Consider the following 27851-nt stretch of genomic DNA (forward strand, 5'->3'; position numbering starts at 1 on the left):
GTATAAAAAGAACGGGCGAACAGGTGGATTTTTCCACGGGCTAACGATTTATTGTTTATATATATTTCATAGCGGCTTTTTTTATTCTAAATCATCGTACTTTAGCGTCTGTTAAAGACTTTCTCCTATCTATACGTTTGGATATTTATATATTTTATATTGTATCTTACATTCTTGATTTTATTTTACCTGAACAGCCATTTCATTGATAACAAACTGAAGAAAAATGCTGTATAAATATTCTAAATAAATAAGAAACACCAATTGTGTCTCATTTTTTCAGCTCAATACAAAAAAATTATGTCAAAAAACGCGACTGAGAATATAAACTAGATATTGCTTCTACACCCACGTTGCATCCGTGAAAATTAATCCACAAGAACTATACCGTAGACGTGTCAAATCTACGATAAATACGGCGAATATGGCGTTCCTTGGATGTCTCGTTTGCATACGTGGCGAAATTAGCAGAAAGAGACCACAGATAGAAACTTACTCAATATTTCCCTCGCCTAAAATCTTTTTTCATGGCCCTTTCCAAAGGGTACAAAAAAAAAAAGAACTTGGAGCAGTGCATTTTATTCAACAAACTACAGTTTACATTAAGGACGTCGTGTCTGAAAGGTGGGTTCACACGTCACTGTAGTCGCACAAGCGATTTCTCTCATTTGCCAGCATTTGCTGCAGTAGTTGGTATAAGTTCTACCACCACGTCGAATAGGAATTTATAAATCAATGAGATCAGCTGAAATGTGGTGAAATGGAGTAAAGTAACTAATTGGTGGAGCCAAATAAAAGCATTCTTATTCTCCTTATTCGAAAGACGAATGGCTGTGAACCCACCTTAAAATAAAAGGCAACACTAGTGTCAAGTATAACTTAGTAAGACAGAATTAATAAAATTAAAAGTGAACTATTTCCGATTGATGACCTTGGTTTCATCATAAAGGTGAATGTTTTTTTTCTTATGACACTAATGGTGTATGTGTACATACATAGAACATATTAATACGATTCAACATTTAACCAGATAAAAATGACGCAATAAATGCAACCCCTCTTTCGTAAAATGATCGGGCAGGAACAACCCCAGTAGTGGTCATATCCAACGTAAACAACAATTCACAGCGAGTTTGATTTAAATACACAGGAAGCGTGACATCATTCGCACCAAGCTCAGGAGGATTTCTAGGATCAATCTTAGTCCATTGTAGACAGGTTTCTGGTAACTCTGTGGTTATAGTATCCACCAAACTCAACTGATTTTGTGTGCAAAGAGCACCTTGAAGCTTGAGACCTAAACAAATAAACTTGTTTTATATTATACCACGCTTGCTGTACGCCCGTAAGTATAGCTGCAAGCGGCAATGGATCATTCCTGAGAATTTTCCACGAACTTAGGACTAGTAAAAACCAACAATGACTTTTACTTACCAGAAACAACAAAACTACAGTCATCAACATTTCTTAGCGGTTGATTGGAATCAGCAACTGTGACTTTTAGATACAACTCCTCCAATGACCATTGGTTAGCTTGTGCAACGTATTGTCTTGTCGCGGTTATGTAAGCTTCGGGTATAAACAAACCTCCAAGCCACACTTTAACATTCTTTAATTCCTTTGCGCCAGCAGAATTTGTAGCCTTGGAGATTGCTTGCAGCTGTTTCATTCTTTCCGCCAAATCAACTACCCACTGAATTACAGTTAGATCCTTAACAGTTGTGTACCTAAATAGGTATAAGTTTGGTTGTAAACACGCGCTGCGAAAATATAACATTAAACGCAATTTATGCTCAGTTAGTTAGCCATTCATCAAACCAGAAATGGTATGACTGGGGCGGCATGTAACTCATCACAGCATGAATGAAAGTAAAAATTTGAAAAGACCTACCTGTTCCAGGTTTTTGGTATAACACCTGTCACTAAGTCGCTTATTAGCAAACGTAGGTCATTCGTTTGTTTTCGTTGACCCTCGCAAACGTCCATAATTTCGTTTAGATCGTGACGCATGTCCTTGAGAAGTTTCACACCTAGATTGATTTCTCTTTCAAAAAACCTGAAAAGAGGATCTTTTATGTTCTCCACGGTACGTTTAACGGGTTGTATTACCTAAAAACAATAAAACTCAGCTCAAAATATAAATATATGAAAGAAAATATGAGTTTACTAATTTAAAATTTATTTGCTCAGTTAAAAGCCACTCATCATTCCCAATGGTAAGACTGGGGCGGCATAATATCTCATCACAGCCTTAAGTTTACACAACATGTAAAGAAGCTCACCTGAGGAAGCAGATTCAACCAGTTTCGCACAGATTGTTGAAGTGTTTTCATCCACTGTGGTCTTGAATCAACCCCAAAACCTCCTTCTTCCTTGGTGGCAATCTCTGGAGTGTACTCCAATTCATCGTCCTCTGATTGCATACGCATTTTCATTAATTTCACAAGCGTCGTCTCACCAAGGTTAGTAAGGATAACTTTCTCAGCATTATTGGGCAAACCAAGCCATGAAGGCGATTGGTAATCAGGTAAGCCTTCGCACCACTGCACAAACTGTTCACGGCGTACACCATCAGGAATTTCAACAGATTTTCCTTTCTCACCTTCTACGTTCGTAACAAGGGGAAAGTCAGATTCGAAACTTTTTTTGGTGAACAATCGATCAATAAAAGATTGAAGCAACTTCTGATCAAAATCGTTGTCAATACGACCCCCGTATATTGATTGACCAAGCAACATACTGAATGCATCCCATGGTAATTTCTCAGGAGGGATGTTTGCTCTATTTTGAGCTACAGAAGCAATCCAAGTGTCGAGCATGTCGAAAGCAACTCTCAAATCAGACTCGTTGAATTCGTATGTCTTTGACCAACCAAGAGGGGCATAACGAAGACGTTCCTGCACAATAGCATGGAACCAGGCTAACAAGAAGTAAAGTCTAGCTCTTTCTCCAGGAACTTGGGACATGCGAGTTGCAGAAACTGTGCTAAATGTTCTGAGCAAGTTAGCTTTAATTCCAGGAGGCGGTTCATATACAAATATTCTTGACGCTCTTAATAAATTTACAGGAACTTTTGGATTAATCTCCATCGTCATAAATAGCCTAAAATTTGGATGTGGTTGCAACGTATGCAATCGCTTCTCTAAAGAGACTAACCACTGTGTAGCAAGATGTACGTTCTTTAGCAACACCCATCTTCCAGCTTTTACAGAGGCACTTATGGTTTTTTCAGCAAGACTAAACCCTTCAGCAGAACCAAGAGCAATTGATGTAATCTGTTTATTCGTCATTGCTACCAAATCATCAACACGACTGCTCACATCATAGCCAGGCGCAGAGCATAGTAACATTGGTGTTTGTGCTTTGATCTAAGAAAATAAATCTCATGAATAGAGGCACCTTAAATTTTTTATTACAAAAAAATGTTGATCTTTAAAGTCCTAACCTCTTTTTCAACTACTGTGACCATATCCATTTCCTGATCTGCAGCATGTAGGAAAGAGTCTCCTAAAACAGCTGTTGTGAAGCGTCTCAGCATTGTGTGAATATTGTCTGGCCTAAATGCTTGCACAACCAGGGTTTCATACATAACTTCACCAATTGAAGCTAATGACAAACAAACACTTTTTAGAAATAACATGACGTTGGTAAGAGAGAGAGGGAGGGGTAATCTCAGTGTAACTATTATTGACCACATTTTTTTTTCAGAGCGATGCGGAATAGTTATCATCATTGATATCAGGAATCCAGCAAAACATGTTTTAAATATATAAACGTACTTAATGGCTCAGGTGTTTCCCAACATTTAGGCACTGCTTGTGTAGCGTTTACACTTGACATCCATGCAAGTAACTCCTAAAGACAAAAAAATTAAGTTTTAATCAGAAGTCGAAACAATACAATTTCTTTATGTTTACCTCAGCGTGTGTAACATATATCATCATCATTTTAAGAACGATGCGGAATGTTAACTGTCATCACAGGTAGTAATAATTAACAAATACGCACTTACATTTTTATTTGAAGCAACATATTTAGCAATGTCCTTAAAAGGAGCCAATTTACTTAAACGTAGCAATGCAACTTTCTAAAAGAAGTTGTGAATTAATGAAAATTTGTAAAGCTAACGATGTGTCTGGTCAGATTTTAGGAGAACTTACTTGCTCTACAGTACATTCTGGAAGATTTAACGTGTCAGCTTGAACCACTATCTCCTTTCCTCTAAGCATGTGATCATACTCAACATCGTAATGAGGCTCGCTGTAAAAAAACAGACAAACGTAACAGAACAATTCCATAACTGATTGATAAATGAGAACAAAAAGCAACTTATGGACTTACTTCCTTCCTTTTAATTTGATTCTTGCCAGTAAACATCCAAAAGCTACACGGTCATCATGCAAAATACCACGTGCTACACGGTTGTAGACAACCTACAACAAGCAAGAAAATTAATACATCTACAGTACACATGCAGAAATTTGTTTTAATGGATGTTAGAATTAATAGCTACATGCAATCTACCTGAAATAGACACTCAGTGAGGACATTTAGACGAATCCCAGGGTCTTTCTGATCTTTTAGTTTTTTATTGTCGTACAATATGGACTGAAAAATTTCTAAGAAAAACTGGAGTGCATATTGATACAAGAAATGAACCGAGTTTAACCCTTCCAAGGTAAAATATATGCTACTGCATGCAGTTGCAAGAGTTCGATACTGTTCTGAAACCTCTTCCACTTCCATCATAACAGTGTCTGTTTCTTTGACCTTTTTTGTAATCTCCGCAGCTTCATTCTTTAATGTTTCCAGGGTTGTGATAACTCTAAAAACCAAAAAAAAAAAAAAGATGATTTTATGCAAATTATAAAGTTAATCCATAATTTAAAAAAATAGGCTAAGTGTAACAATACTTTAAAACTGGCATTTATAGAGCTTATAAAACCAGCAGTTATCATATGTATCACTCTAGCACAAAACCTTGTAAACACAAAAGACAATTGAACTTGCATTCTCTGAAAGGTTAAGTGCTATTGTTTTGAAATACGGGCAGTTGCTATACTCTTACTTGTCATCGTCTAAAATGCTTCCCTTGGAATCATTCAATGCTTGCAGTAACTCTTTCTCCAAATGCCGTAAACGAAGATGAAATTCGCCTTGTAGTTTAAGGAGGTCAGATCGTTTTTCATCAACTTCTGGTCTTTCTGCACGCAAGACTTCATGAAGACACTGACTTTGTAAACTACTTCTAGTTACTGTAAAGTTGACAAATGTTACTCTGGAACACAAGTCTGGTGGAAATTCAACCTAAAAATAGTGTTAACTTAATTTGCTATGTTTAAGTGTGGAGTACTGTCAGAGTGAGACTAAAATATCAAATAAATAGGTACCGTTGGATCCCTTGTTGACAAAAATATTGTAAAGGCAGGAGAGAGATCAATGTCTTGATCACCCAAACTAATAAGCACACGACCACCAGTTTTTCTGACTTCTTTGTTCAGGACTGGATTCAAAATTGGGTCATAGCTCTCAACATCTTGCACAAGTAAGGGATTGCCAAAACGCAATGCACTTTCTAAATTTTTTCTAAAGGCGTCGTCCAAGAAACTAAAAGATAAATAAGAGAAAAGATAAATAAAAGATAAATGGACATCCTTGTGATTTTTAATTCTGCTTTGTAATTAGTGACAATATACCTCGTTTTTGTGATTTTTTTCCCAGCATATTCTTTTAATAAAAATTCTGTGGCCTGACCAGAAGGATCAATGATTAATGGGTAACGATTGTATCTTTTTAACATGACTGCATTTTCAGTGCACAAATCATCAGCAGGAAGAGAATGTGATTGCCATAACAATCTGTCATCAGCACTCGAAAGGTACTTAAAATAACAAGACTTGATTGTCAACAATATATCCATATAAAAAATAAACATTTAGGAGTATATATACTATTTGTGCATTGTCCTTTAAGCAACAACTAAAAGGATGAACAGAAGTTGCCATGGAAACAATGACTTAGTTTTGTACACTTCAGTTGCATTCAGAAAATATATGTTCCAGAGCATATCAGATAAGTGTACACAAGGGGTTAACAAATAATGTAGTTACATACCTCAGTGCGTGCCAAATCACCTCGAAAATTTATTCCTGCTTGTTCCATGTGTGCTGACCATATTGACCACAAACTAGAACGCATTTGTTGGTCAAAATAACCACCATATGCCAAAAACGCAGAGCTCAGGAGAACATCACCTGCAATAGTTCCCATTTGTGTTTGAAAGCCATCACTGGTTTCCTCCCAACGTGTACGTTCTGATCCCAAACTTCGTAGTAATGCAGTACTTCTTGATACTTTTGCTTCTACAGATGCAAGATCAGCCTTAATCGCTTGAGCCTCACTGATCAAGAGAGCATATTCTTCTTTATATTTAGCAATACTTTTTTCTAGTTCTTTGATCATATCAGCTACACCCTCCAACTAATGTAAAAAAACAATATTTTTAGCATTGAAAAGAAACGAATTTTAACTTATAACCTGGTATGTCATTATGTTTACCTTTGATTGATTCATCATCATTTCGTCTTCATTATTCTGTAACTCTTGTCGCAATGGGTCGACCTTTTGTAACATTTCTGCATACGACACTTGCGCAATTGCCCATTTGACAAGTGGTCCACATGCCACACTGGCTTTGTTTACCTTTTCAAAAGTATAGTCAGGATTGTTTAGGTATTTCATCATTTGCTTACGTGTTTCAACACTGATATCTTCAGTTTGAAAATTAACAATACCAGGAATAAATGTTGTTTTGCTAACAAGTACACGAATTTCTTTCCAATCAGTGGTTGGTGTATTAAGCAAAACACATACAGACTCTAATGCTGTCTTAATAGAAGCTGGAGGATTGCCTAGTTTTCTGATTTCATCAAGATTAGCCTTCTTAATAGATTTTACAGCTGCTTTAGCATCTAAAAGTGCAGGTTCGACTTGAGCTAACTCGTCCATAATCTGTTTTTTCTTTATATTGATTGCATCAGTCTGTTTCTGTAAATGAACTTGCAATTCTGTTGATGTTACCCTCTTCTTTTCTGCTTCCTGTTGATCTAAATATGTTAACACAGGAATAAGTAACAAACATTACCAGTGTACAATAAAATACTGTTTAACACGGATTATGACTTTCAGCGTGTGTAACATTGATCAACATTCAGTTTCAGCACGATGCGGAATGTTATATATCATCATCAGTCATAGCAGGGCTTTTGAAACCGATTAAAAATAAATTATGCTTGGTAATTTTTAAACAGTCACAAAAATACATGCTTTTAACAGGTATAAGTTGAGAAACCAACCTTTGACCATCTGCTTAAGTTTTTGGTTAGCTAAAGAGTTTTTAGCTTCCAATTCCTGGCTCTTCATTGATAAACTTTTTTGTAGTTCTTCCACTTGTTGGACTGTATCACGAATCTTCTGCAAACCAATATTCAAATGAAGTTGCTGTTCTTCAAGATCAGAACGTTTTTCATTAAATAAATTCATCTAATATATAAAATGAATCTTAATTAGATATGTTCCACTAATAGGAAATTCCATATTATTAACCTTGATATGTAACACTTACATAATGGTTTATGAAATCCAAATAACTTCTTGGAGTGATTGCTACACTTCTACCACCTCTTGCAACAACTCTATCACTTGCAGTGTGTAATGTTTGATGTACAAATACCATTGCATTGACAATAACATCTCGGTGGGTTGGAGGCATTGGCAAATCTTCATAAACTTTCGGCAGGTAGTCAGGGGCTTTATACTAAATGGAAGGTTATGTACCTATATGTAATGGTTTCTATATATATTTAATGCAAAGTGTTATTTCAGGCAACTTACATTACTTCTTTCCAAATCAACTTTGCTTGTAAATGATTGTCCAACTTGAAATAATGCTCCAGTAGACCAATCACCAAACCAATTGAGAACACATCTGTTGAAAAGAGCTGGTGATGTTGCAGCTCTGTCTTTTAAACCTTCCGTTGAAGGATTCATAGTGAGAACAACATGTAAATTAGTCATTACTTGTTGAGTAAACCACTTGTATAGTTCTTCTGTGGAATCTAACATTAATCCAGCCCGCTGCGAGCCTTCCTTACACTGTGTCATTAATGTTGTGTACTCATCACCTAATACAGCAAAAACAATAATAGTTGTAAATACAATTCTGAAAATTCAGCTTGCCTTCAAAAGGTGTGCACAAAATAATACAAATGTGTGACTAACCTTCAAAAAGACCAGGTACTTCGCCATTAGCAAGTAATGTATTCATTCTTTCAAGGAAAGATGAGTCTAAAATATTGGACTCATCCATTATGAAGGCAATTTTCTCATTCTTACAACCAGCTCTTCTTAAAACTCTGCGGAGATCTTCATCAAAATCCTCTCCTGTGTATTTCCGGTGGACCTAAAATTAAAGAAGTAAAAAATTAGAAAAAGGTAAACTTTCTCCTGCCTTGCGAATGATAACTATAACATTTGAAGCTGCATACCTTTACTTGAACTACCGACAACCCATTCATCCATGCGACAAAACGTGACAATGTGGTTTTGCCAGCACCAGACACACCAATAAGCAACAAATGTCCCTGTGGTTGTCTAAATATTCGATCTATTCTCAAGACATGGTCCAACACTTCATTAAACAAAACAAGAGGCACATCTAGTTCTTCTTCATAAAACACCTTTAATCTGGCCCGTGTGAAGGAACGTAATTCTTCTCTTTCAACTGGCAAATAATCTTTTGATAACCAGTTGCTATACAAAATTGGTCGATTAAGGGCAGTTTGTGAATCAATGTTGGGAAAGTGCTTCATAGCAACTGTATCAATGTTTTTGTTGGTCCATCTACGTTCCTCATCACTAATTAACCTAAAATTCACATTTGTTTAAGCTTGTCAACAAGGAAACAAGAATGAAACATCAAAAATACAGGTCAGTTTATGGGTGATGGTAGGCAATAGTCAGCACATAATCATCAGCCACCTAAGTTCATCATTCCTTTTTGCTTTTGATTAAATTTGGAAATAGTTACCTGTCATGAAACAATCTTAATGCTTCATGAGCCCACAAACGAACAAGACCTTCCACAGCTAGACCATCCAGAGGTTTTATAGCTTCTAAAATGCCCCGAACCCATCTTGTCATCTCTCTTGGGGAGTAGATGTAATGAGGTTGCATTTCTTGAGTGAATCGAGTCTAAGCATAAGAAAAATGTGTTACATAAAGAACAAATATTCTCACTTCCTAAAGAGATGAAAATGTATACCTGTGATAAGCTGTAAAACTCTACCATTGCATCTGTGAGTGGTTGTGCAAAACTTCGTAAAGATGGAATTAATCTGAGCATTGCTCTGTTGAATGTACCATAAATCTGGGTTAAAGATGATGGTCCAGGATAATCAACATATACAACTGGAACATGTCGCAAAAACCTAAGGTATTCATAATAATTATGTAACTGTGTTTTAATTGGAAAAATTCAACTGAAATAATTAGAACTTGAATCAATGTATCAGAAAAAGACTATGCAGCATTAAAAGCACAAAGCTCTTCTGTCCGCCCGTCTTTTTATCATCAGTTACATTCTCCATAATTTTTTGTACCTATGTGAAAGTGGTTTTCTTCCAGGATCTGTTGGTGGATTACATGCACCGACAAACTGAATACGCTCCAGGTGCACCCATTGCTGATCAGAATTTCTGTAAAATCCATTATGTTCAACCAATTGACGTAAGAATGAAATAACTCTTTGAGTGCCATACTTATCCATATCTGGTAAGTTAATTTCATCACAGAATAAGATGAGCCACTTTCCAATTTGAACCGGGGCAAGCACGATACCACCTGGTGTTCTTCTGTATTCACAATAATGATCAAATGTCTTCATTATTAATTCTGGTGTAGTAGCACTTGAAAAGTTTAACCCCACAACCTGAGAAAAAGTGTGGAGGAACAAAAATATCACAAGAATTGAACAAGACAAATTGCATTGATGAAAGTTAATTTTTAGACTGAACCCTAATCCAACCCTAACCCTGAACTGAAATCCCACAAAATAAATGTTATAAACAATCACTATATTTACCTCCATGTCAGGCAAAGCACGTAGGGCAGCAAATAATGTCATTGTTTTTCCAGACCCAGGAGGGCCACAAAGCACTAAAGGCTTGTGTTCAGCTAGCCAGGTATAAAGCAGTGACTCATGCCGAACAGTGTCTAACGTTGGTACTACAACATCAGGTGATGCAACTTTGTGAGTTTCAACTTCGATTTGTGGAACCTTGTTGCTCCATGGCACCCATTCCCCTTGCATGTTTACCTGTAATTTAGAATGTTTTAAACATTTAGTGACATGTTTGTTATAATTTAGAATATGTGGCCTAAATAATGAAAATTACCTCATAATCAATGATTAAACTTGATGAAGGAGGTAAGGGAATTGTTGTAATGTTTCGGATATAGTTGCTAACTTCCTCCCGACTGCTCATTTTACCATCACCTGACATGCACCACAACAACGAATAGACCAGATACCTAGGTACATAAGCTTCCACGTGATTTTGACTCATGGGAAAATCTTGATGTTGTTGATTGTATAGTAAAACATTTCGCACTCCCTGATTCAATAATGCAAACAATGAACTTAGTGCTCTCATTCTTGTAAAATCCATAATATGGTCTTGGGTACTGGCAAACTCCATTGTCTTCAGAACCAAACCATCTGATGCCATATATGGGAATAAGATATCACTAAAATCTCTCTGTACCTAAATACAACTCATACCATGAGAAAGTCAGTTTGCATCAGAAAACCTTACATAATAAATAAAGTCAGTATTCTCAGACAATTTTTTTTTTCATCTTATTCAAACGAAAGATGGTAATTTAAGATATCGTCATAGAATACAAGGTACATGTGAAAGTAAGTGTTGCATGTTTTGTTTTGTCACCTGTAGTGTTGGTGAAATGTGATCTACATCTTTAGTTTCAGACACAACTTTTGTTTGCATGCTACGTATATCTTCCTCAGATTCTTCCAAAGGAATATCACGTAATTTCTTTAAGAAATTATTTATGATCATTTCAGGTGAAACAACATCGTCAGAGAACCAAACCATACCACAACGACTAACAGTAGCCAATGTTGCATATTTTAAATCTTGGACTTCAAACATAATGCGCACCTAAGAAGATTTAAAATATGTAAGTTTCGAAGTATCATAATGAGCAACATATGCATATATAAGTTCTGTAACTTACATTTGGTGGAATACTCAATCTTTCACCATTTGGTAAAGTTAAGAGCTTGTTGTTGTCAAGCACACTGTTTAAGTTCTCAACCCATTCAGGATCAACATCTCCATCAAACACAATCCACTGTCGTTTCCCTAATTCACCCCTTACATTGTCAATGATTCTGTTAAAAAACGGATAAAAAACAGTTTTAAAATTTATCATTTTAAAGCAGTAACAGGAAAAATAATTACATACTTTCTTAAAATGTATGTAAATAAACCATCTGTCCATTCACGTGTATTGGGATCCAGCACGCCATATAATTTTTCTTTTGACAGGGCCTAAAAATATTTTTAATCAAGAATGGATTAAAAAAATAGATCATGAATGAATCTGGATTCATATTAAAAAGATCCCTCTCAGATACAGCCATATTTATAATCAAGTTATTCATACGGTAATTCCAAAGTATTTCATCATTGAGGATCACTAATAATAAATGTTATCCTTACTTTTGGGTCTATAACATGAGCTACACCTTCAACGCCTTCAATCCGACCAAGAGCTTTAAGCAACACTCTCCAAGCAAGTGATTTTCCAGATCCACTTGGACCAACCATCATCAACCCATGATGAAGGCAAGATATTTGATAAACTTGTAATACCTATTAAAAAGTTTTTTATTTAGAGAATGTTAACAACCACATTCCACAAATTTAAATTTAATAAGAAATGTATAAAAATACAGACCTTTTCAACCCACTGAGCTCCTGATTCCAGATTCTCCCCATAAACAAGCTGCATCTCATCACAAACCTTTTTTAATTCACCACGCAACTGTGTCATTTCTGGGCTAATGTAAGACACTCCAGGAAATACATCATTCAATAAACTGTGAAGCAAAGGAATATCTTCAGCAACTAACTTTGGTACCATTGTTTCATAAATACTTTGAATTAAAATCTAAAACAAATAAAACAGCAATTATGAAATTTAATTCATTATTGCCATACTTTGGAAACATATTTTTAAGTATGGTGTAAGAGATGTATTAACCTCTTGCTCGTTTAAACCCTTTGTTATTTCTGCTTCATCTGCACCAGCATTTTGAGCAAGCAAATTTTTTTTGATATTTAAAATTTTTTCTCGCTTTACATTACCAGCACTTTCTAATACACTTTTTAATGCTCTCAAACCAAAATCATAATGCGATTGTGAGGATAGCTGTTCAAGACAAAGCCTAAAATATAAAATCATTACAAATACTACTAACTAACTTCTTTTATTTCTACAATACTGCTATGGCATAAAGAATTCCCTCAGAATACAAATACTTTTCAAATAGTCATCAAAGTGAGCTAGGATGTATCATCATTGGGAATGAATAAAAAAAGGTATACATACTTAAAAAACGGAACAACTTTTCCAGCTAGAACCTCTGCACTTCTAAATCCCTGAGAGTAAAGCTTGACTTGTGAGATCAGTTGGGTGTCTGGAGCAGTCATTGCAAGTCCTCTAAAAAGTTTCTTTAAGTTGTCTGGAAGTGGTGATCTGCCAGCATAACCTGGATTCATGGTAATAAAAATAGCCATGTCTTCGCTGACCTTGACTTCCTTGCCTATTAACTCAATTTGAATAGGCATTCCTAAAAATGAAAAAAAAAAGAAATGAAAAATAATGTAAAAAGGTGCTAACAGAATAATTACAATTATGAAGAATTGTTTGAAAGGATTTTCGTCTTGTAGATTCACTGGGAAGAAACAACAAGTCAGAGTCCACAAGTTTATATATGCAAATAAAATATAGACTGACAACTGATATAAAACAGTTATAGTCGGGACAATTTGCAATGACATGTCAATTGTATAGCTCTAACAATAAAATGTAATGCTCTAAAAATCATCAAAGCTAGGTCTTCAGATAGGGGCGAAAATTTCGATCAACATCATTTATTCTGTTGAACTATGCTTTTCAATCATCATAAGACAGCAGGCCTATCAATAAGGAGAGAGCAATTGCTCTTGCTCACACAAAGGCTCGCCCAATTCTGAAAAACTAGCTGAGCCATTAATTGCTCCCCTAATTCCAAAAAAAGTTTTCTGACTGAGCAATATCATTTCATCTCACATGGAAATCAATGTTCTGTTTCTTACAATTTACAGTAAAAAAGAAAAAAACACTTAAAAGATAAAATAAAGACTTTGTGATAAAATAGGCTTATAATCTTATGATAGGAAGTAGATTTATAATTCATGAAGCAGTTGTAAGCATATCAAAAATAATTTAAGCAAAATTAATTAAAGCCTAGAGAAATATTATTTTGGAGAGATATGGCGAAAAATCATTTTGTGGAAGCTAGGTCTTCAGATAGGGGCGAAAATTTCGATCAACATTATTTATTCTGTTGAACTATGCTTTTCAATCATCACAAGACACTTAAAATTTATTATGGTAAATCTTTTAAAGTAGATTTCTAATGTGGCAGGAAAATGAAAACCTTAACAAAATATTATTTTTAGGAGATCGATGAAGAGCAAGAACAAATTAAGCAATAAAAACAGTCCTTACATTTTTATGTAGATGTGCACTAAAACCTTCCAGATATTTAATGAAACCTCAGTACTTCTTAGAGGGTATAAAATCGTCATTATTAATCAGAAGGAAAATCATCATAGGTTTCTATCTGGAATTTTGCAGCAGTAGAACATTTTTAAAAAAAATCATAAAAGCAAGAAAACACGAAAACAAAAAAAAATTGTTTTTTTTTTATTGGAGGTATAGCAAGCAATGGTTAAAAGTAATAGTAATAAAACAAAAAAAGTTGGCTGTCAGGCCAACCATAATGCCTAATTTCCACATTTTGCCTTGGGCATTATGCCGCACACTTGCTCATGAGACAGTCTTCACAAAGTCAAGGGTATCATCATAGACTAAGCCCAAATTATACTGGGATTTTGTTTTACAGGGTTACCACTAATAAAATGAGAACAAAAGTAAGGATATTAAGGAGAATTAAGGAGAAAAATTTTTAAGGATATTTTGCTGTAAACGAGAATAAAAAAATAAAAAAACAAGGATAACTAAGGAGAAAACCAAGTTCTCTATCTTTAATGTTACGAGAAATGTGTTATTTCACTGGTGATGAACAATCCATGAACACATCTCCAAAAAAGTTACGATCAGAAAAATTAAGGAGAAATTAAGGAGAATAGCTAAAATTTCAATTTTTCTAAGTAATTTTTGATGCCATGGGTTTTTCTTGTTCATAACCTTTAGTTTTGTCACTTTTTATAAATTATTTAGAAGTAATATCAGACTAAGCAAACTTGCAGGTTAAAATTTTAACAGTAAAGCCTCAGGCATTATGCCGCACGCTTGCTCATAAGACAAAGTCTTCATGAGGTCAAGGATATCATCACAGGCTCCTAACTATACTGGGTTTTTATTTGGCTTATTAGTAAGGGTTGTGGAACTGATTTTTTACCCAACACCTTAAACTTGGCAAGGTGGTAAGGTAAATATTATAAAAGGAATGCCCCTGTAATTTTTTCATAATTTCAGTTTACGTACTAGTAAATATTTATGACTTTTGAAAGTATGGGGTAGAAAATTTTTAGGGTGTATATATAACAAATTTAGGGTTAAGTTATAACAAGTTCTTGTTGTCACAGGAGCACATATACAGTTTTCATAAATTATATAGAAGAAATCACATAAGATTACTTGTTAAGTTCAAATTTTAACAGTGGAGCCTCAGGCATTATGCCGCACGCTTGCTCATAAGACAAAGTCTTCATGAGGTCAAGGGTATCATCACAGGCTGAAAAACAATTTCTACATTAAACTATTCTTTACCTGCTTCTTTTGGCCCTTTTTGAAGAGCAAGTTGAATAGTTTGTACTTGTTGTGAAACAGCGGATAAGATGCGCTCCTCTAATCTGTTAAATTCATCAAAGCAGCCCCATGCTCCTACTTGACATAAACCAACAAAAATTCTACCCATGGCTTGGAAGTCGAAGGTTTCATCACAATTAAACACTAAGACAAATCTTCCAAGCTGATTTCCTAATGCTTTAACAGATTCTGTTTTACCTGTACCAGCAGGTCCTAAAAAAAAGCATCAATGTAACAGAAGAAGTTATGATTGGGAACCAATCTTTACTTTAAAGGAAGAAAGTTTCACGGTTCGGAAGAACAGCGAAAATTTTGCATTTCGCGGGAAAAAACTTTCACGGATCAATGATAATGAAGTATTATCTTAGTCTATGATTATAATGTCTTCGCAATCTTCGTTGACAAAAATTAGAAAAATTATAGTTCTGTTTCTTTATCACTGTTGTTATAGTTTTTAAGCCTTGTCTCTCAACATCATTTCTATAAACTCAGCTTGTTTTTTGCTTTTACTGAGTAGTTAAATACAATTTAAATAAAAAGCCTTCACTGGGAACTAAATTTACAAAAAAATTTGCGGGAAAAAACTTTCGTGGACAACACATTTTAGAAAATTTCACGGAATGTCCCTTAAAACCGCAAAACTTTCTTCCTTCAAAGTACTCAAACAAAACAAACCATCAAATAGGGGCGAAAATGATAAGTCAACATAATAATTCTGCTGAACTATGCTTTCAATCATCATTTGGTTTGTTATGCATCAGGTTGACAGAAATATGCTTACCAAATGGAGACCCCCCAAGCCTTCCTTCTAAAGCTTGTGTCATAGTTAGATAACACCTATCTGTTAACGGTGTTTGAACTAATTTATCTTGTACTCCAAGATATTCAAAGCCATAGTTAAATTTGGCATTCGCCATGTGAATGGATAATTGCTGCAATACATCTTTCTGTTTCGGATCAAAGTAAAATCGCATTTGAGACAGCCACTGGAAAGATTTTGGTCCAGAACAAGTTTGCTTTATCAAAAGCCTGGTGACATCACGTTGATGGACAAGTTCAGTAATCTATGTGACAAAATATCACAAGGTATTATTTTCATCATCACTGCTATTAAAGTGAATATTAATGTTGGAAAAGCTACAGAAAAAATACAGAGGGTCCATTTCCCTATACAAAACAAATTAGAAAAAATAGAAAAGAGAAAACTAACTAAGTGCTCCAGTTTCTGCCTTCGTACAGGTGGTTGTTCTTGTAACACTGAATCTGCCAGTACATTTAAAGTTGCTTCAACAATACTCAATACTTTTTTTACACTGTCCATGTTACCAGTAGCAGTTGACACAAGTGCATTCTCACATAATTCTGACCAAACAATTTGAGCCGAAAGCACAACCAGCTGTGCCTGATACTGATCAACCCAATTAATATAGGCAGCAGGATCAATTTGTTCGCCACTGAAGGCCTGAATCTCCTTTACAGACTGTGCCAACAATGTTGCCAAAGTCAGTCTCATTTGCTGCTCAACCATTGTAAGCCAAACATTTATCTTTGGGTTTTCAATGAGATTAACAGGGGCAATAAATTTCACCTACAATTAAAAAACTAATTTGTGAACTCCAGAAAATTTATAGGTCAAATTTTAGGTTGATGAAGACAGGACTTCATAGCCATGGAAGTGTTTATCCACATATTTTTCAGAATGTGAACAGCAAAGTTATAATCATTAGTCTGAGGAACATTCTAATTCACATTTAATTATGTTTTCACCTCTTCTCCTTCTTTACTGCATATTCCTGTGATAAGTGTTGCATCATCATTTAAAGCAATAGTGTGAATTCCAGCAAACATTTTCTTAAAATGCTTCTGCAATCGTGTCACATTTTTGCTGTTGCCAATTATCTCTAGCAAATCTTCATCTCCAACAAAGTAAAATCTTGGGAAAGATGCTCGTTCCCTTTCTAAATACTCTCCTAAGGCCTTCTGAATCTTTCCAAGTAAATCAGCCAATCTTTCTAATGAACGCTGAACACCTTGTATGTTTAACACATCAATAACGAGAGGCTGTTTTGCAACTTTACGCATCATAGTTAAAAACTCTGTACTGATGCTAAAAGTAAACAAAAACAGATTAAGATAAACTTCAACTGCAAAAAGTATTAAATAAATATATTGTAAAAATGTATATGGACTTCATAGCCATGGAAGTTATTATCCACAAGAAATTTTCAGAATGTGAACAGCAATTTTTAATCATTAGTCCATATATAAAACAAAAAATTATTAACCTCTGAAATCTTTGAGTTTCAATTGGTAGTAAATGCTGTATATCGCCGCTGCCAGAAAATATGCCATCAAGGTACACCCAACGTCTCTGCACATCAATCCAAACATCAAATAAAGTCAGGATGCGATTTAATTTGTCCTCCCATTGCATTGCATCTTCCTCAAACACCTGCAGATAAAACATTACTAACGTAGCTTTTTTCACACAAGGAGTTCGCTGTTTTAAAAAAATTAATGTGGCACTCAGTCTCTTCCTATCAAATAAATAATCAAGGTTATTTAACTCATATGTCCCTATTCTATTTACATCACTGTGCCAAATCAATTAAAAACAACTATTTATATGAAATACCTTGTAATATGGTGACAACTTCATTGCTGACACACTGTTGATGTGTTCATGCACTTTCTCAAAAAGTTCATCCCAACCACGAATTAATTTGCAACGATTCTGGTAATTCACTAATTCTAGCTCATATGTTTGCCAAGCTTCTCGAACCTAAAGAAAAACATAAGTTCCATCATTTTTAACTATAGTTTTCTGAATGATAAACTCGTTTTATTTAGAAATGTTGTTGTACATACCTGCTTTAAAAATTCTTCTAGTGCCATTTCACCTTGAGCAATGTTGATCACATCTTTTACAACGTTTTCGTTTTTTTGCAAGTTACAGTCCCAAATTTGACCCAATGTCAAGTCATTTAGCATCCACTTAACACTAAGTTTCCTCATTAGCTGTTTCCAATGACGTTCCTTCAGTGCTTCTGATTTTAATTCCACAATCAAAACATTTATCTTTAAGTAACCTTTGATCATTTTTTGAACATAATCAAATGCTGCATATTGTCGCATTCTTGCTGGCATGGCTTTTAGATTGTTTGCAATAGCATCAAGTGATTGTCTCAACTAAAAAAAATTATATTAAGAGCTTAATCGCTTTCAAAACTTAAGTTGGAAGATTGTAATTAAACTCTTGTAAACTCACCTTTCGGGGTTGAATTGAAATCCATGGCTGTTCTTTTAATTGATCTATTTGTGTCCAAACTTTTTCTAGCTCAGCCCAAACACTCTTAAAATCTGCTAACTCTTCCAAAGCCACTTGAACTCGCTCATCTGATGGAGGCACAATTCCTATTAAATTACAAGCTGATTATACCCCTGAATATATATTACTTAGTTAGAATTGTTCCCTGATGTCAAATTCCAAAAACTATTATACCATACCAGCTTCAATTAGACCCAATGCTTCTTTGGCTTTTTGGATATTGTCACGGTCATCTTTTAATCTTGAGAAGTTTCCTTCAAAAATAGCTAATGTGCTAAGGGCCACATCTGGTTTAGTGTTTCCGCCAAGGGGCTTTCCTTTATCCCATTCTGCAAGCAAATTGTATGTACGTTCTTCTACTGTTTGATCTTCTGCAACAATCTTGTGTTGTAGAGTTGTCACCTAAAAAATAAACAATGGTTAGATCTTTCCATTTCCAGTTAAAAAAGAATAGATGGAATAATACCTACTTGGGTTCTCATAGCACCATCTTTTCGCTTTAGAATTTCATTGAAGGCACTCCACTCACCATCAATGTTATCAGTGTATAACCAATTTGTTGGGAACTGATAACGCTGTCTTTCTAAAATTTTCTGCCCATCACGGTAAATATCAACACTACGTTCCCATGCTTTAATCTTTCTTTTCAATCCCTGTACATAAGTTATGAACGTGACTGCTTCAGCAGTTGTTGCCACATCAAGAGATTGCTGCTCTAAATCACTTCTTGCTTTTGATACATTGGTAAAGAAATCTGACATGTCTTCACCTAGACGTGTTCCAAACTGCTGCACGATGGATTTCTGCAGGGTATCGTATTTTAGGTTGACTTTAGTCTGAATTGCAGTGAAATCCACATATACTGGTCCAAACTGTCTATGGGTTTCAGTTGTGTCAAATGTTGACCTGCTGGCTCTATAACACAAAAATTCATAAACCATAGCATAAAGTCAGAACTAATCAGCCTTTTATAGTAACTGATTGAAAATTTTAACAACCATCAGTAGGAAGGCAGCAATGGTTATCAGCATTGTATAAATACTAAGCCATTTGCATTCATCAATTGGTCCTGATGATAATCATAAGCAGCAAGACTTACTTAATTTCATTTAATAGGTTCATCCATATCTCTAACGTTTCTAACTTTGGAAGCACATTATTCATTTCTAAATCCCACAAGGATTGAAAACTAAGCCACTCCTGACAATATTTTTCAACAGAAGCCATAGTATCTTCAATGGAACCATATACTTCATATGGAGAAGCACCATTGACATCAGGAAGTTTTGTCAACAACTTTTGGTAGGTGTTGTCAGTAGCACCTTCCCCTTTATCAACACCAACCTTTAAGTGAAAATGAATTCATAAAGTAAATTGATAATGAACTTTATAAATGAACAAAAGAAAGTGTATTGATAAATTTTACTTGATATCTGGAGCTTTGAATTTTCTGAAGCCCAGTGATAATGGATACCCAGGAAGCAAATTCGTTATATAAGTGTTCTCTGGCTTTTTCCATAGGAGGGTGTACATCAATGACCTGATTTCTGATGTTAAATTCAATTCGTATTGGTTTTATTTCTGCCAAGCCACCAGGACGGTGAGAAGCTACATCAACGTCTTCAATAAATTCATTTTCTTGATTTAAAGCTTTCTTCCATTCCTTCAACCCTGCTTGCAATCTTGCAGCAAGTTTCACCTCAACCTAGACGTAAATCATGATGATTTAGACTTACACATTCCCTTTAATATCAATAACAATGAATTTCTTACAACCATCAGTAGGAAAGCAGCAATTGCTTTCTTCAAAATATCAGTCAATTGCATTCATCACATGATCAAAATACTTCCACACTAAACATTTGAAATGTCCTACCTGTTCATCCAAACTTTTAACCCATGCACCTAAGTTTGAGTAGCTATGAAGATTCAATTCATCAACAGCTTTTTGGATCCGCGAAAGAATTTCCTCAAAGGTTTCTCGTTTGTAAGCACATGTTGCTAATGACTGCACTTCAATATCAATTTTTTGAATACTTGACATCAACTCATCAACCTAGAGGGGAAAAACTTGCATTTATCACCACCTTTAACAATGCAAAAAATAATAAATTATGTTCAACAATTGCACTCAGTCTCTTCCTATCAAATAAATAATCAAGGTTTTTAACTCATATGTCCCTATTCTATTTACATCACTGTGCAATTTGAATTTTCAGCAGCAAAAATATATTTATGTTGCCTTTCATACTATGATCACATAATAGTTTACATGACCAACTCTCAGAAAGACATGCATTCAAAACTAATTCTACAAAATATCATTAAAACAATGTTATTGTAATAGAAATGCAGAGAATAGTTTTTCTCTACCACGCCTGTAACACATTACATCCAGTATAATGACGTAACGCTGACTAGGTGTGGACTACAAAATAAATAATTATTACCTTTTCCTGGTAACCCGTGACAGCTTCTGAAAGTCTCATCACGTAAGGCATTAACTTGTAAGATTGCCATTCAAGTCCCATGCCCTAAAGTTGCAAAAATCATCTTAACATAACTATTTTTTAAGTGTGTGCATTTTACATGTATTAAATACAAACCTCAGAAATTAATGATTGTATATCTCGTCTTACACCAGCTACAAGAGGGGCAATTGACATGCGATTGAAAACCTACAAAAAAACACAATTGTTAAACAAGTACTACTGATGTATGTATTTAATGGAACAAACACACAAGCTGAATTCTTCAAGCTGTGTGCCAGATTATTTAGAAATTTGCTGTATGGAGTTGACATCTACCTTCTTCACAATGAAATTTGAAGCTGGCACAGTCGGTCCAAGAACGTTGGTTACATAAGAAACAACGGAAATACCTTTTCATTTGTCATTTCATACGTCTTGATGCTTTCAATCAAAGAAATGGCAAATGGGTAATACTGGTTTGCATCATTTGCTTGACGTACAATAGCAAGATTAACCCGGAAGCCAAGCCACTTAAGGTTACGTACCTAAATTTTACAATAACAAATCATGTAATATAATTCAAATTTGTATGTCTGTTAAAATGTTTGAGAACAAATTAAATTACCTCTTTAGCTAAAGTGATCACATCTCTGGTAAAATTAACTCTAATCTTGAGGTTAGTTTTATTACTGCCACGTGCCTTTTGAGTATCAATAGCAAATATTCTGCCAGTAACTAATAGGGCTCTTTTTTGAACTTGTTGTGACCAATCATCAAATATTTCCTGTGTATTTAACTTCTGACGAAAACTATCTCCATCTGCTTTTAACCCTTGGCCTTCGATATGATTTTCCCAGTCCTTTCCTAATACATCTTCAACTCTTCTCAAATATGTACGAAGCTGCCTCTCAATCTAAATCACAGATCATTGAGTCACAATATCTATTACACTTTAAATTATCTTACCCACAATGGTAAGTTCACTTAAAAAAAACTTTAACCAACCTCCTTAGCCCAAATGATTGAACCAGAAAGAGGTGGCAAATCCCGAACTTTGCTCATTTTGGATGCCTTACTGTATGGATATTGAACTTTAAACTTGTCATGTAATGACTCTATATCTTCCTTTACTAAACCAATCAGCAACTTTTGATACTCCCGAATAGCTCCTCTAATTCTTGGACGGACAAACAATGCATTGAATCTTGAAAAGATTCTGAACATTTCATTTGCATTTTTAGCTGTCCCAAGCTGGTCCCTCAATCTTGCAGTAATACGAGTCTCAACACGATCAATCCTTTCAGAATATCTAAAGCAGTACAACTTTTTTTAAATTTAGAATAAATTTGAACTTTAACCTACTGCTTTTTACTGCAAATTTAACTCAGACAAATGCCTCAGCTGACATCACTAGGTCAACTCTGATACAGAAGAAAACCTTCCATAAAAAAGTTTAATCAGCCTCGTCATCTTTCTCATCACTGAAATTATTACCTAAAAAAGACTTCCCTCCTGTAACAAATTATACCTTTTTAAGGCTGTTTCCCAAGATTCCACACCATCTTTAGTCACATCTAATGGGTCGATTTCTTTGAAATTTTCATAGGCCAGGTCTACTTCTTGCACAGCATTTGCATCAGCCATGTCAATCATTTGATGTTCAGCTGTTCCAGGTTTATCTTTTCCACCATCTGGTGTGTCAATAGCTTTTGTGGCAGCTGGCCTTAATACGCGTAATATTACAGCTCGAAGTTGCTCATGTTGCTTTCGAAACCTAGAAACAACGCATGTTATTTTACATATAGCAGATATAAAATCAGTGACAATTTTTGCGTTTCAGATATAAGTTTTATCCATCATGGAATTCAGCCCCGAAAGATGATTAAAACTAATTCATCATAAACAAAAATTAATCTAAGCTTATTTTCATACTTCCTCATGTTGTCCAATCTTGCTTGCAGCTTTTTGTGACTTGGATTTACACGCCACATTGTTTTTAAGCTATCATCTCTTTTTTTTTTCGCCATGTCACGTAGTATTTGTTGCAAACGGTCATATTCATCATCCCAAGACACGAAAACTGCAAATGTGCTGGTCATAACCTAAATGGTAAAACATGTAATGCAATTACATAATTATAAGTGTTAAAAATATTAAGTAAAATTCAAGCTTCAGATACACTTTATCATCATGAGTTCAGCCCCGAAAGATGATAAAAGAGTTCATCAACAGCAAGATAAGTCATCACCAGCTTTCAAACAAACAGTAATTGTACCTTTTCAAAATCTTCATAGTTCATCAACATTAATTTTCTGGTACTTAAGACTTTTAACATTTGTGACATTAAATCTTTTGATATGGCTTCAATGAGTCTCAAACATCGTTGGATTGGATATTGAGATGACTTAATTTTCTTTAGATGTGTAAATATTGCAATTAATGCATCTCGTATTCTGCCCAGTTCTGTAGCAGAGAGAAGTTGCTCCAATGGAAAATCTTTCATTAATGGATTGTAATTTGCCACAGTTTGTAAACCTTCTTTTAAACCTATTTGAAGTAGAAAAAAAATTAACACACAGGTTTACCACAATTCAGTGATGTTAAGATTCTAAAAAATTAAAAATTATAATTAGAACTTTGAATAAAAATGAAGAACACTCACCAGGATCATTTCCAAAGCTAATAATAGCATGAAATCGTTTTCCACATTTTAGCATATCTAAGGTCAGCTTCACTTCAGGACTTTTTTGCTTTTCCTCAATGCGGAGCAGTGCTTTTTCTAGATTTAACCAAAAACTTATTTCTTGCAATGCGTTCCCAGATGTTGGATCTCTCTCAAGTTTGGTGACCTACAAATAATTTTACAAAAATGAATGAAAACTACAAAAAATTTACCCAAGAATGACAAAACAGTAGCTCAGATTAGCGTATATATAAACATAATCATGTAAATGTTACTTTATAATAATTGTGCATCATCATTGCTCTGCTTAAAGTACAAGGAAAAATATAAAAAAATACCTTTTGTATTTCACGAATCCATCTGTTAACACCATTTTGTAAGGCATTTAAGAAAGAAGAATCTTCTACTTTGTCAGCATAATCATCTGGTGTAACCTTACGTTTCTCAGATTCTGCTTTTTTAATCAGTGTTTGCACATAAGGATGAATTTGAAGGGTGATTTCAGGAATGTCAATATTTTGTTGCAGATGTAATAAACCCATCTCCAGTTCAGCTATCTTTTTTTCAACAGATGGCACCATTTTGTCACCTTCCCTGTCAGATTTTCCAGATATTTTTACATAGGTTTTGAAGAAAGGTGAGATAGCATTGCTAACATAGGAATGAAGGGTGTCAAATGGTGTAGCATTTTCCAAATTGATTACATAAATCTGTTTGTTAATTTTTTTGTCCCCCTCCACTACAACTCCTCTTTTGATAAATGCAATTGCAGTTTCCTTTGGTGTTATGTACTGTACAGCCAGTTGGACTCCATATGTAACCACAACAGGAACAGATTCTGTGTCACTAACATCATCCTCCAAAGACGAAGACCGATATACAATAATAGATTTCACCTGAGGATCTGTTATAAAACTCTTGACAGTGTCTTGTTCTTTTGCACCAGCAAATACCTAAAACATTTTTAGATTAAATATCTACACTTTTGTATAAAATGAATATCCCCTTATTTATATATTTAGCTATATCGTATTTTCCGGTATATAAGCAGTGAGTTATAAGTTGATTTTTACGAGTTTCACTGTTGGTGCGGGTTATATTGTGGTGCGGGTTATGTGATAAGTTTTGTCATTTATTGTGAAATTTAAAGTTTATACATTCAATGAAGAAATTAGTACCAACCGGATAAAATGCATACATTAATATTAGATATAATTTTATTTTTTTATCTTCACTACCTTCGAGCAAATAAATATAAAATACAATTATTAAGACACACGCAACTATCTTCTCCTTATTGCCACCATTCATTTTATTATGCAAACTGTGATTGCTGAGATATAAATAGATAACAAAATTCTATTAACATTAGAAAAGAATGTTCCGTACATCGCTGTTACAGACAATCCGTGATAATTATATGCCAAAAAAACTTAAATATACATAGAAAACGGAGATTTTACTTTAGGTTTATAACCTGATAGAATGGTTTTTTATTTGTTTGTTTAATCGCAGGAAGCAAGAGTTATTATTGGCTGAAACTAATTTAGTACTGTCGGCAATAGCAGAAGATTGACTTGTCAAATTAATTTTAATTCATTATTTCGGCAATCGGACACAAGGAAGTTAAGACTAAAATAAAAGATTCGCCACTTGTCTCCAGCATGAAAAAACAGAACACATGCACATGTTTATAAAATGATTAGGTTAAGTAAAAATACGCGAATATTTTTCTTAACATGATGCAGGTTATGCAAATGTGCTGGTTACTAAAACACATTGATTGAAATTTTATGCGGGTTATACGAAGGTGTGGGCTATCTGATAGCATCTAGTTTATAACTCACTAAAAAAGCTGAGCTGCGGGTTATATGATGTGTGGGTTATATACCCAAAAATACAGTAAAACCGTAAAATATTAAATGTTGGTTCTTTCACATTATAAGATTATGCTGAATAAATTAGCAAATATTGACATTTTCTGCGAATAATTCTGTGTCTGTTAAGGAAAGTGTATTAATTAACTTCATCAATGTGTAGATATTATGAAGATAAATTGAATACTTTAATTTAAAATTCTTCTACACTTAAACACAAGGCAAAATTAAGATAAAAAGACACAAATCGATGCAGTTTTAGTTTGTTTGTTGCTTTGTGTTTATTGTATTTATCGAAAGATTTGTAGGCTACTTTCATTTAAAAATAAAATAAGGAATCATTATTAATTTTGTTACTTTTTAGCAAAAATGTCTCAATTTTGACTTTTGTTTCTAGGAGATAACGAATGAATTAATTTACAGGTTTTGTCAATATAAGCTTTGAAGGAAACTTCTCAATTCAGACGCCAGACAAATGAGTATCATTTGTCTGGCATCTGAGCCCTTATTTGGCACTTGCAAGTCTGTACCAAAACTGACTTGGAAATATTTATAATCTAGGGTTTTCAAGGTTGGTTCATGGTTTAGTAGACATTTGGCAAGAAAATTAACAAAACTTACTTGATTTAATGCAGAAGGATTATCCTCTTCGAAAATAACTGAAGATACACTTTGAATATATTTAACAACAACAGCAACTGAAGCAGTAGCAACAGTTGGAGGTTCTCCGACTTCTGACTCCTCCATTCTAAACAAGTGGTGATAACATTAAATATTAAGTGCCTGGTGCAACTTAGCTAATCACAAAATATAGTACCACATGCAGGGCTGTATATTTGTTTAAAAGAACATTTAGTGACTAATTTCCTCAGCTAATTATACTTCCATTTTTTTGGCATTCTGTGTAGACTAGTTCTTTTCACTCGATTAAAATTTAATAACATCTGAAAACGTTGATTATCACTATGGTGGGAATTCTATCAAGTCAATGACCTGTCACAAACAGGGTAAAAAAACACTATTGATTGATAAAAAACAGCAATTGTTAACATTAAAACAGCTTATGGCAGGAACAATTTTTTGACATTCAGGAAATTTTTAAGTAAAATTTCTAACAATTTCTAGCTATTTTTTACAGCCTATTTGTCTTTTTAACAAATAATAACCTTACGCAATCGTCAGCTATATATGGTTAAATACTTTCAATTTTTTTATACACTATTTATATAAATGGTATAATTTTTTCGCCTTTTGATTTGCTGAGAAAAGTAGTAATTCAAGGTTCCTTTTAAGAGGTGCAGTCTAGAATTGTCACTGTTCTCTTTGTTTTTCACAATTGTTCCAAGATTGGACATGCATGTCTATAGATTGGGCAGTCCAGTCTAAAGACTGGCTACCCATTAGTCACTGTCAGAAGATTGGCCTGGCCAGTCTTAAGACGGGGCACGTTTCAAGATTGGGCAGAACAGGGCCATGACTTAGGAGCTTAAAATTTTAGGGTCCACGCTCCACAGACATTTCCTTGCAGCATTCTCAGGGCCCACACTGTGCCGTCTCACCAATTTCCTTCACATGGCTTGGGTTAACACGAGGCAGTGGCCACATTCACTTGCCCATATTAAATCGTTGCCAGGAGGGGAACCGATCCTGTTCTCCCCCATAAAGTGAGAGCCATAACCACTAAGCTAAGGTTATATCCAAAAACAACTTCGTTTGAAAGTACGAGTCTGATCAAATGCAGATGGTCTCATGAGACTACAGTGTGACTGCAAAATTTAATTTATAGCCAACTAAAAAACGTTCGCACAAATAAAACTTATCAAATCAGTAAAATGAACATTTTTTCGCATCATCTTTTAAATATGTGAAGTATAAACTAAAAAACACGCCCAAACGGTATTTTGGAGATTCATAATTCTTTTCCCTATTTTCTAATTATACTCAGTGTTACGGCTTTCCTGTTGTTAGTGCAGCACAGTCATCTTTTGATTCAGAAGATGTGCTACGGAAAATGACTTTACCAAACATAGAAGTCTCTTTCTATCAAATGTAACTCGTACATCGCACAAATACAAAATCTAGGGCGACCTACCTTTCCGACGCAGGAAACAAGAAGAAAGAACAACTGGCCGCTTCAGAAACATGTGCACGAGACCCCCAGCAAGGAATTCGGTCCTGGGAACTAGGCACGCTCCTTCGTCGTGTTAATTAATTTGGTTGTACACCCTGGGTTTTTTCTTACATAGGGCGTACGCAGTAACTGCTTGTGTCAATCAAATGATCCCAGGGCCTGTTGTCTCTTTTTG

The 27851-nt window shown here is 34.7% G+C and overlaps 1 protein-coding gene and 5 non-coding genes across 6 annotated transcripts; all 6 read right to left on the minus strand.

The window, feature by feature from the left end:
* Positions 1-563: 563 nt before the first annotated feature.
* On the minus strand, positions 564-27741 carry LOC130655407 (cytoplasmic dynein 1 heavy chain 1-like). The gene is made up of 57 exons (XM_057458159.1): positions 27638-27741; positions 26167-26293; positions 24007-24621; positions 23648-23834; positions 23261-23532; positions 22918-23087; positions 22514-22759; positions 21991-22294; positions 21611-21898; positions 21396-21530; positions 21121-21192; positions 20965-21048; positions 20391-20570; positions 19941-20219; positions 19614-19858; positions 18985-19429; positions 18694-18916; positions 18455-18600; positions 18055-18375; positions 17822-17968; positions 17472-17638; positions 16954-17293; positions 16397-16774; positions 15968-16250; positions 15148-15399; positions 12697-12937; positions 12349-12532; positions 12043-12255; positions 11805-11957; positions 11548-11633; positions 11317-11473; positions 11007-11240; positions 10455-10823; positions 10142-10375; positions 9660-9988; positions 9323-9488; positions 9089-9252; positions 8547-8925; positions 8281-8461; positions 7894-8183; positions 7625-7816; positions 7356-7542; positions 6559-7106; positions 6115-6480; positions 5697-5881; positions 5391-5607; positions 5069-5307; positions 4525-4825; positions 4342-4433; positions 4161-4260; positions 4013-4087; positions 3780-3855; positions 3446-3606; positions 2283-3368; positions 1892-2109; positions 1435-1727; positions 564-1297 (listed from the first exon to the last, which is right to left on the minus strand). Exons 2-57 carry the CDS (start codon positions 26290-26292, stop codon positions 1023-1025), a joined length of 13896 nt encoding a protein of 4631 aa, XP_057314142.1. The 5' UTR covers position 26293; positions 27638-27741; the 3' UTR covers positions 564-1022.
* On the minus strand, positions 13201-13283 carry LOC130656090 (small nucleolar RNA snR60/Z15/Z230/Z193/J17). Its single transcript, XR_008984834.1, has one exon. It is a non-coding gene; the product is annotated as a small nucleolar RNA snR60/Z15/Z230/Z193/J17 (small nucleolar RNA).
* LOC130656089 (small nucleolar RNA snR60/Z15/Z230/Z193/J17) lies at positions 13648-13730 on the minus strand. The gene has a single exon (XR_008984833.1). It is a non-coding gene; the product is annotated as a small nucleolar RNA snR60/Z15/Z230/Z193/J17 (small nucleolar RNA).
* On the minus strand, positions 13905-13968 carry LOC130656088 (small nucleolar RNA SNORD61). The gene has a single exon (XR_008984832.1). It is a non-coding gene; the product is annotated as a small nucleolar RNA SNORD61 (small nucleolar RNA).
* On the minus strand, positions 15856-15937 carry LOC130656091 (small nucleolar RNA snR60/Z15/Z230/Z193/J17). Its single transcript, XR_008984835.1, has one exon. It is a non-coding gene; the product is annotated as a small nucleolar RNA snR60/Z15/Z230/Z193/J17 (small nucleolar RNA).
* Positions 20748-20943, minus strand: LOC130656094 (small nucleolar RNA snR191). The gene has a single exon (XR_008984837.1). It is a non-coding gene; the product is annotated as a small nucleolar RNA snR191 (small nucleolar RNA).
* Positions 27742-27851: the final 110 nt, after the last annotated feature.

This window comes from Hydractinia symbiolongicarpus, chromosome 8, assembly GCF_029227915.1.
Source record: "Hydractinia symbiolongicarpus strain clone_291-10 chromosome 8, HSymV2.1, whole genome shotgun sequence".
Classification (NCBI taxonomy): domain Eukaryota; kingdom Metazoa; phylum Cnidaria; class Hydrozoa; order Anthoathecata; family Hydractiniidae; genus Hydractinia; species Hydractinia symbiolongicarpus.

Bases quoted from the DNA above. Each gene is read 5' to 3' on its own strand.
- LOC130655407 (XM_057458159.1), bottom strand. From the start codon at position 26,292: ATGGAGGAGTCAGAAGTCGGAGAACCTCCAACTGTTGCTACTGCTTCA. The intron at 21,049-21,120 runs GTTTGTATTTAA...TTGCAACTTTAG, and splicing joins TACAATCATTAATTTCTGAG to GGCATGGGACTTGAATGGCA. The intron at 12,533-12,696 runs GTATGTATACCT...TTTATATTTTAG, and splicing joins AAAGTTGTTCCGTTTTTTAA to GCTTTGTCTTGAACAGCTAT.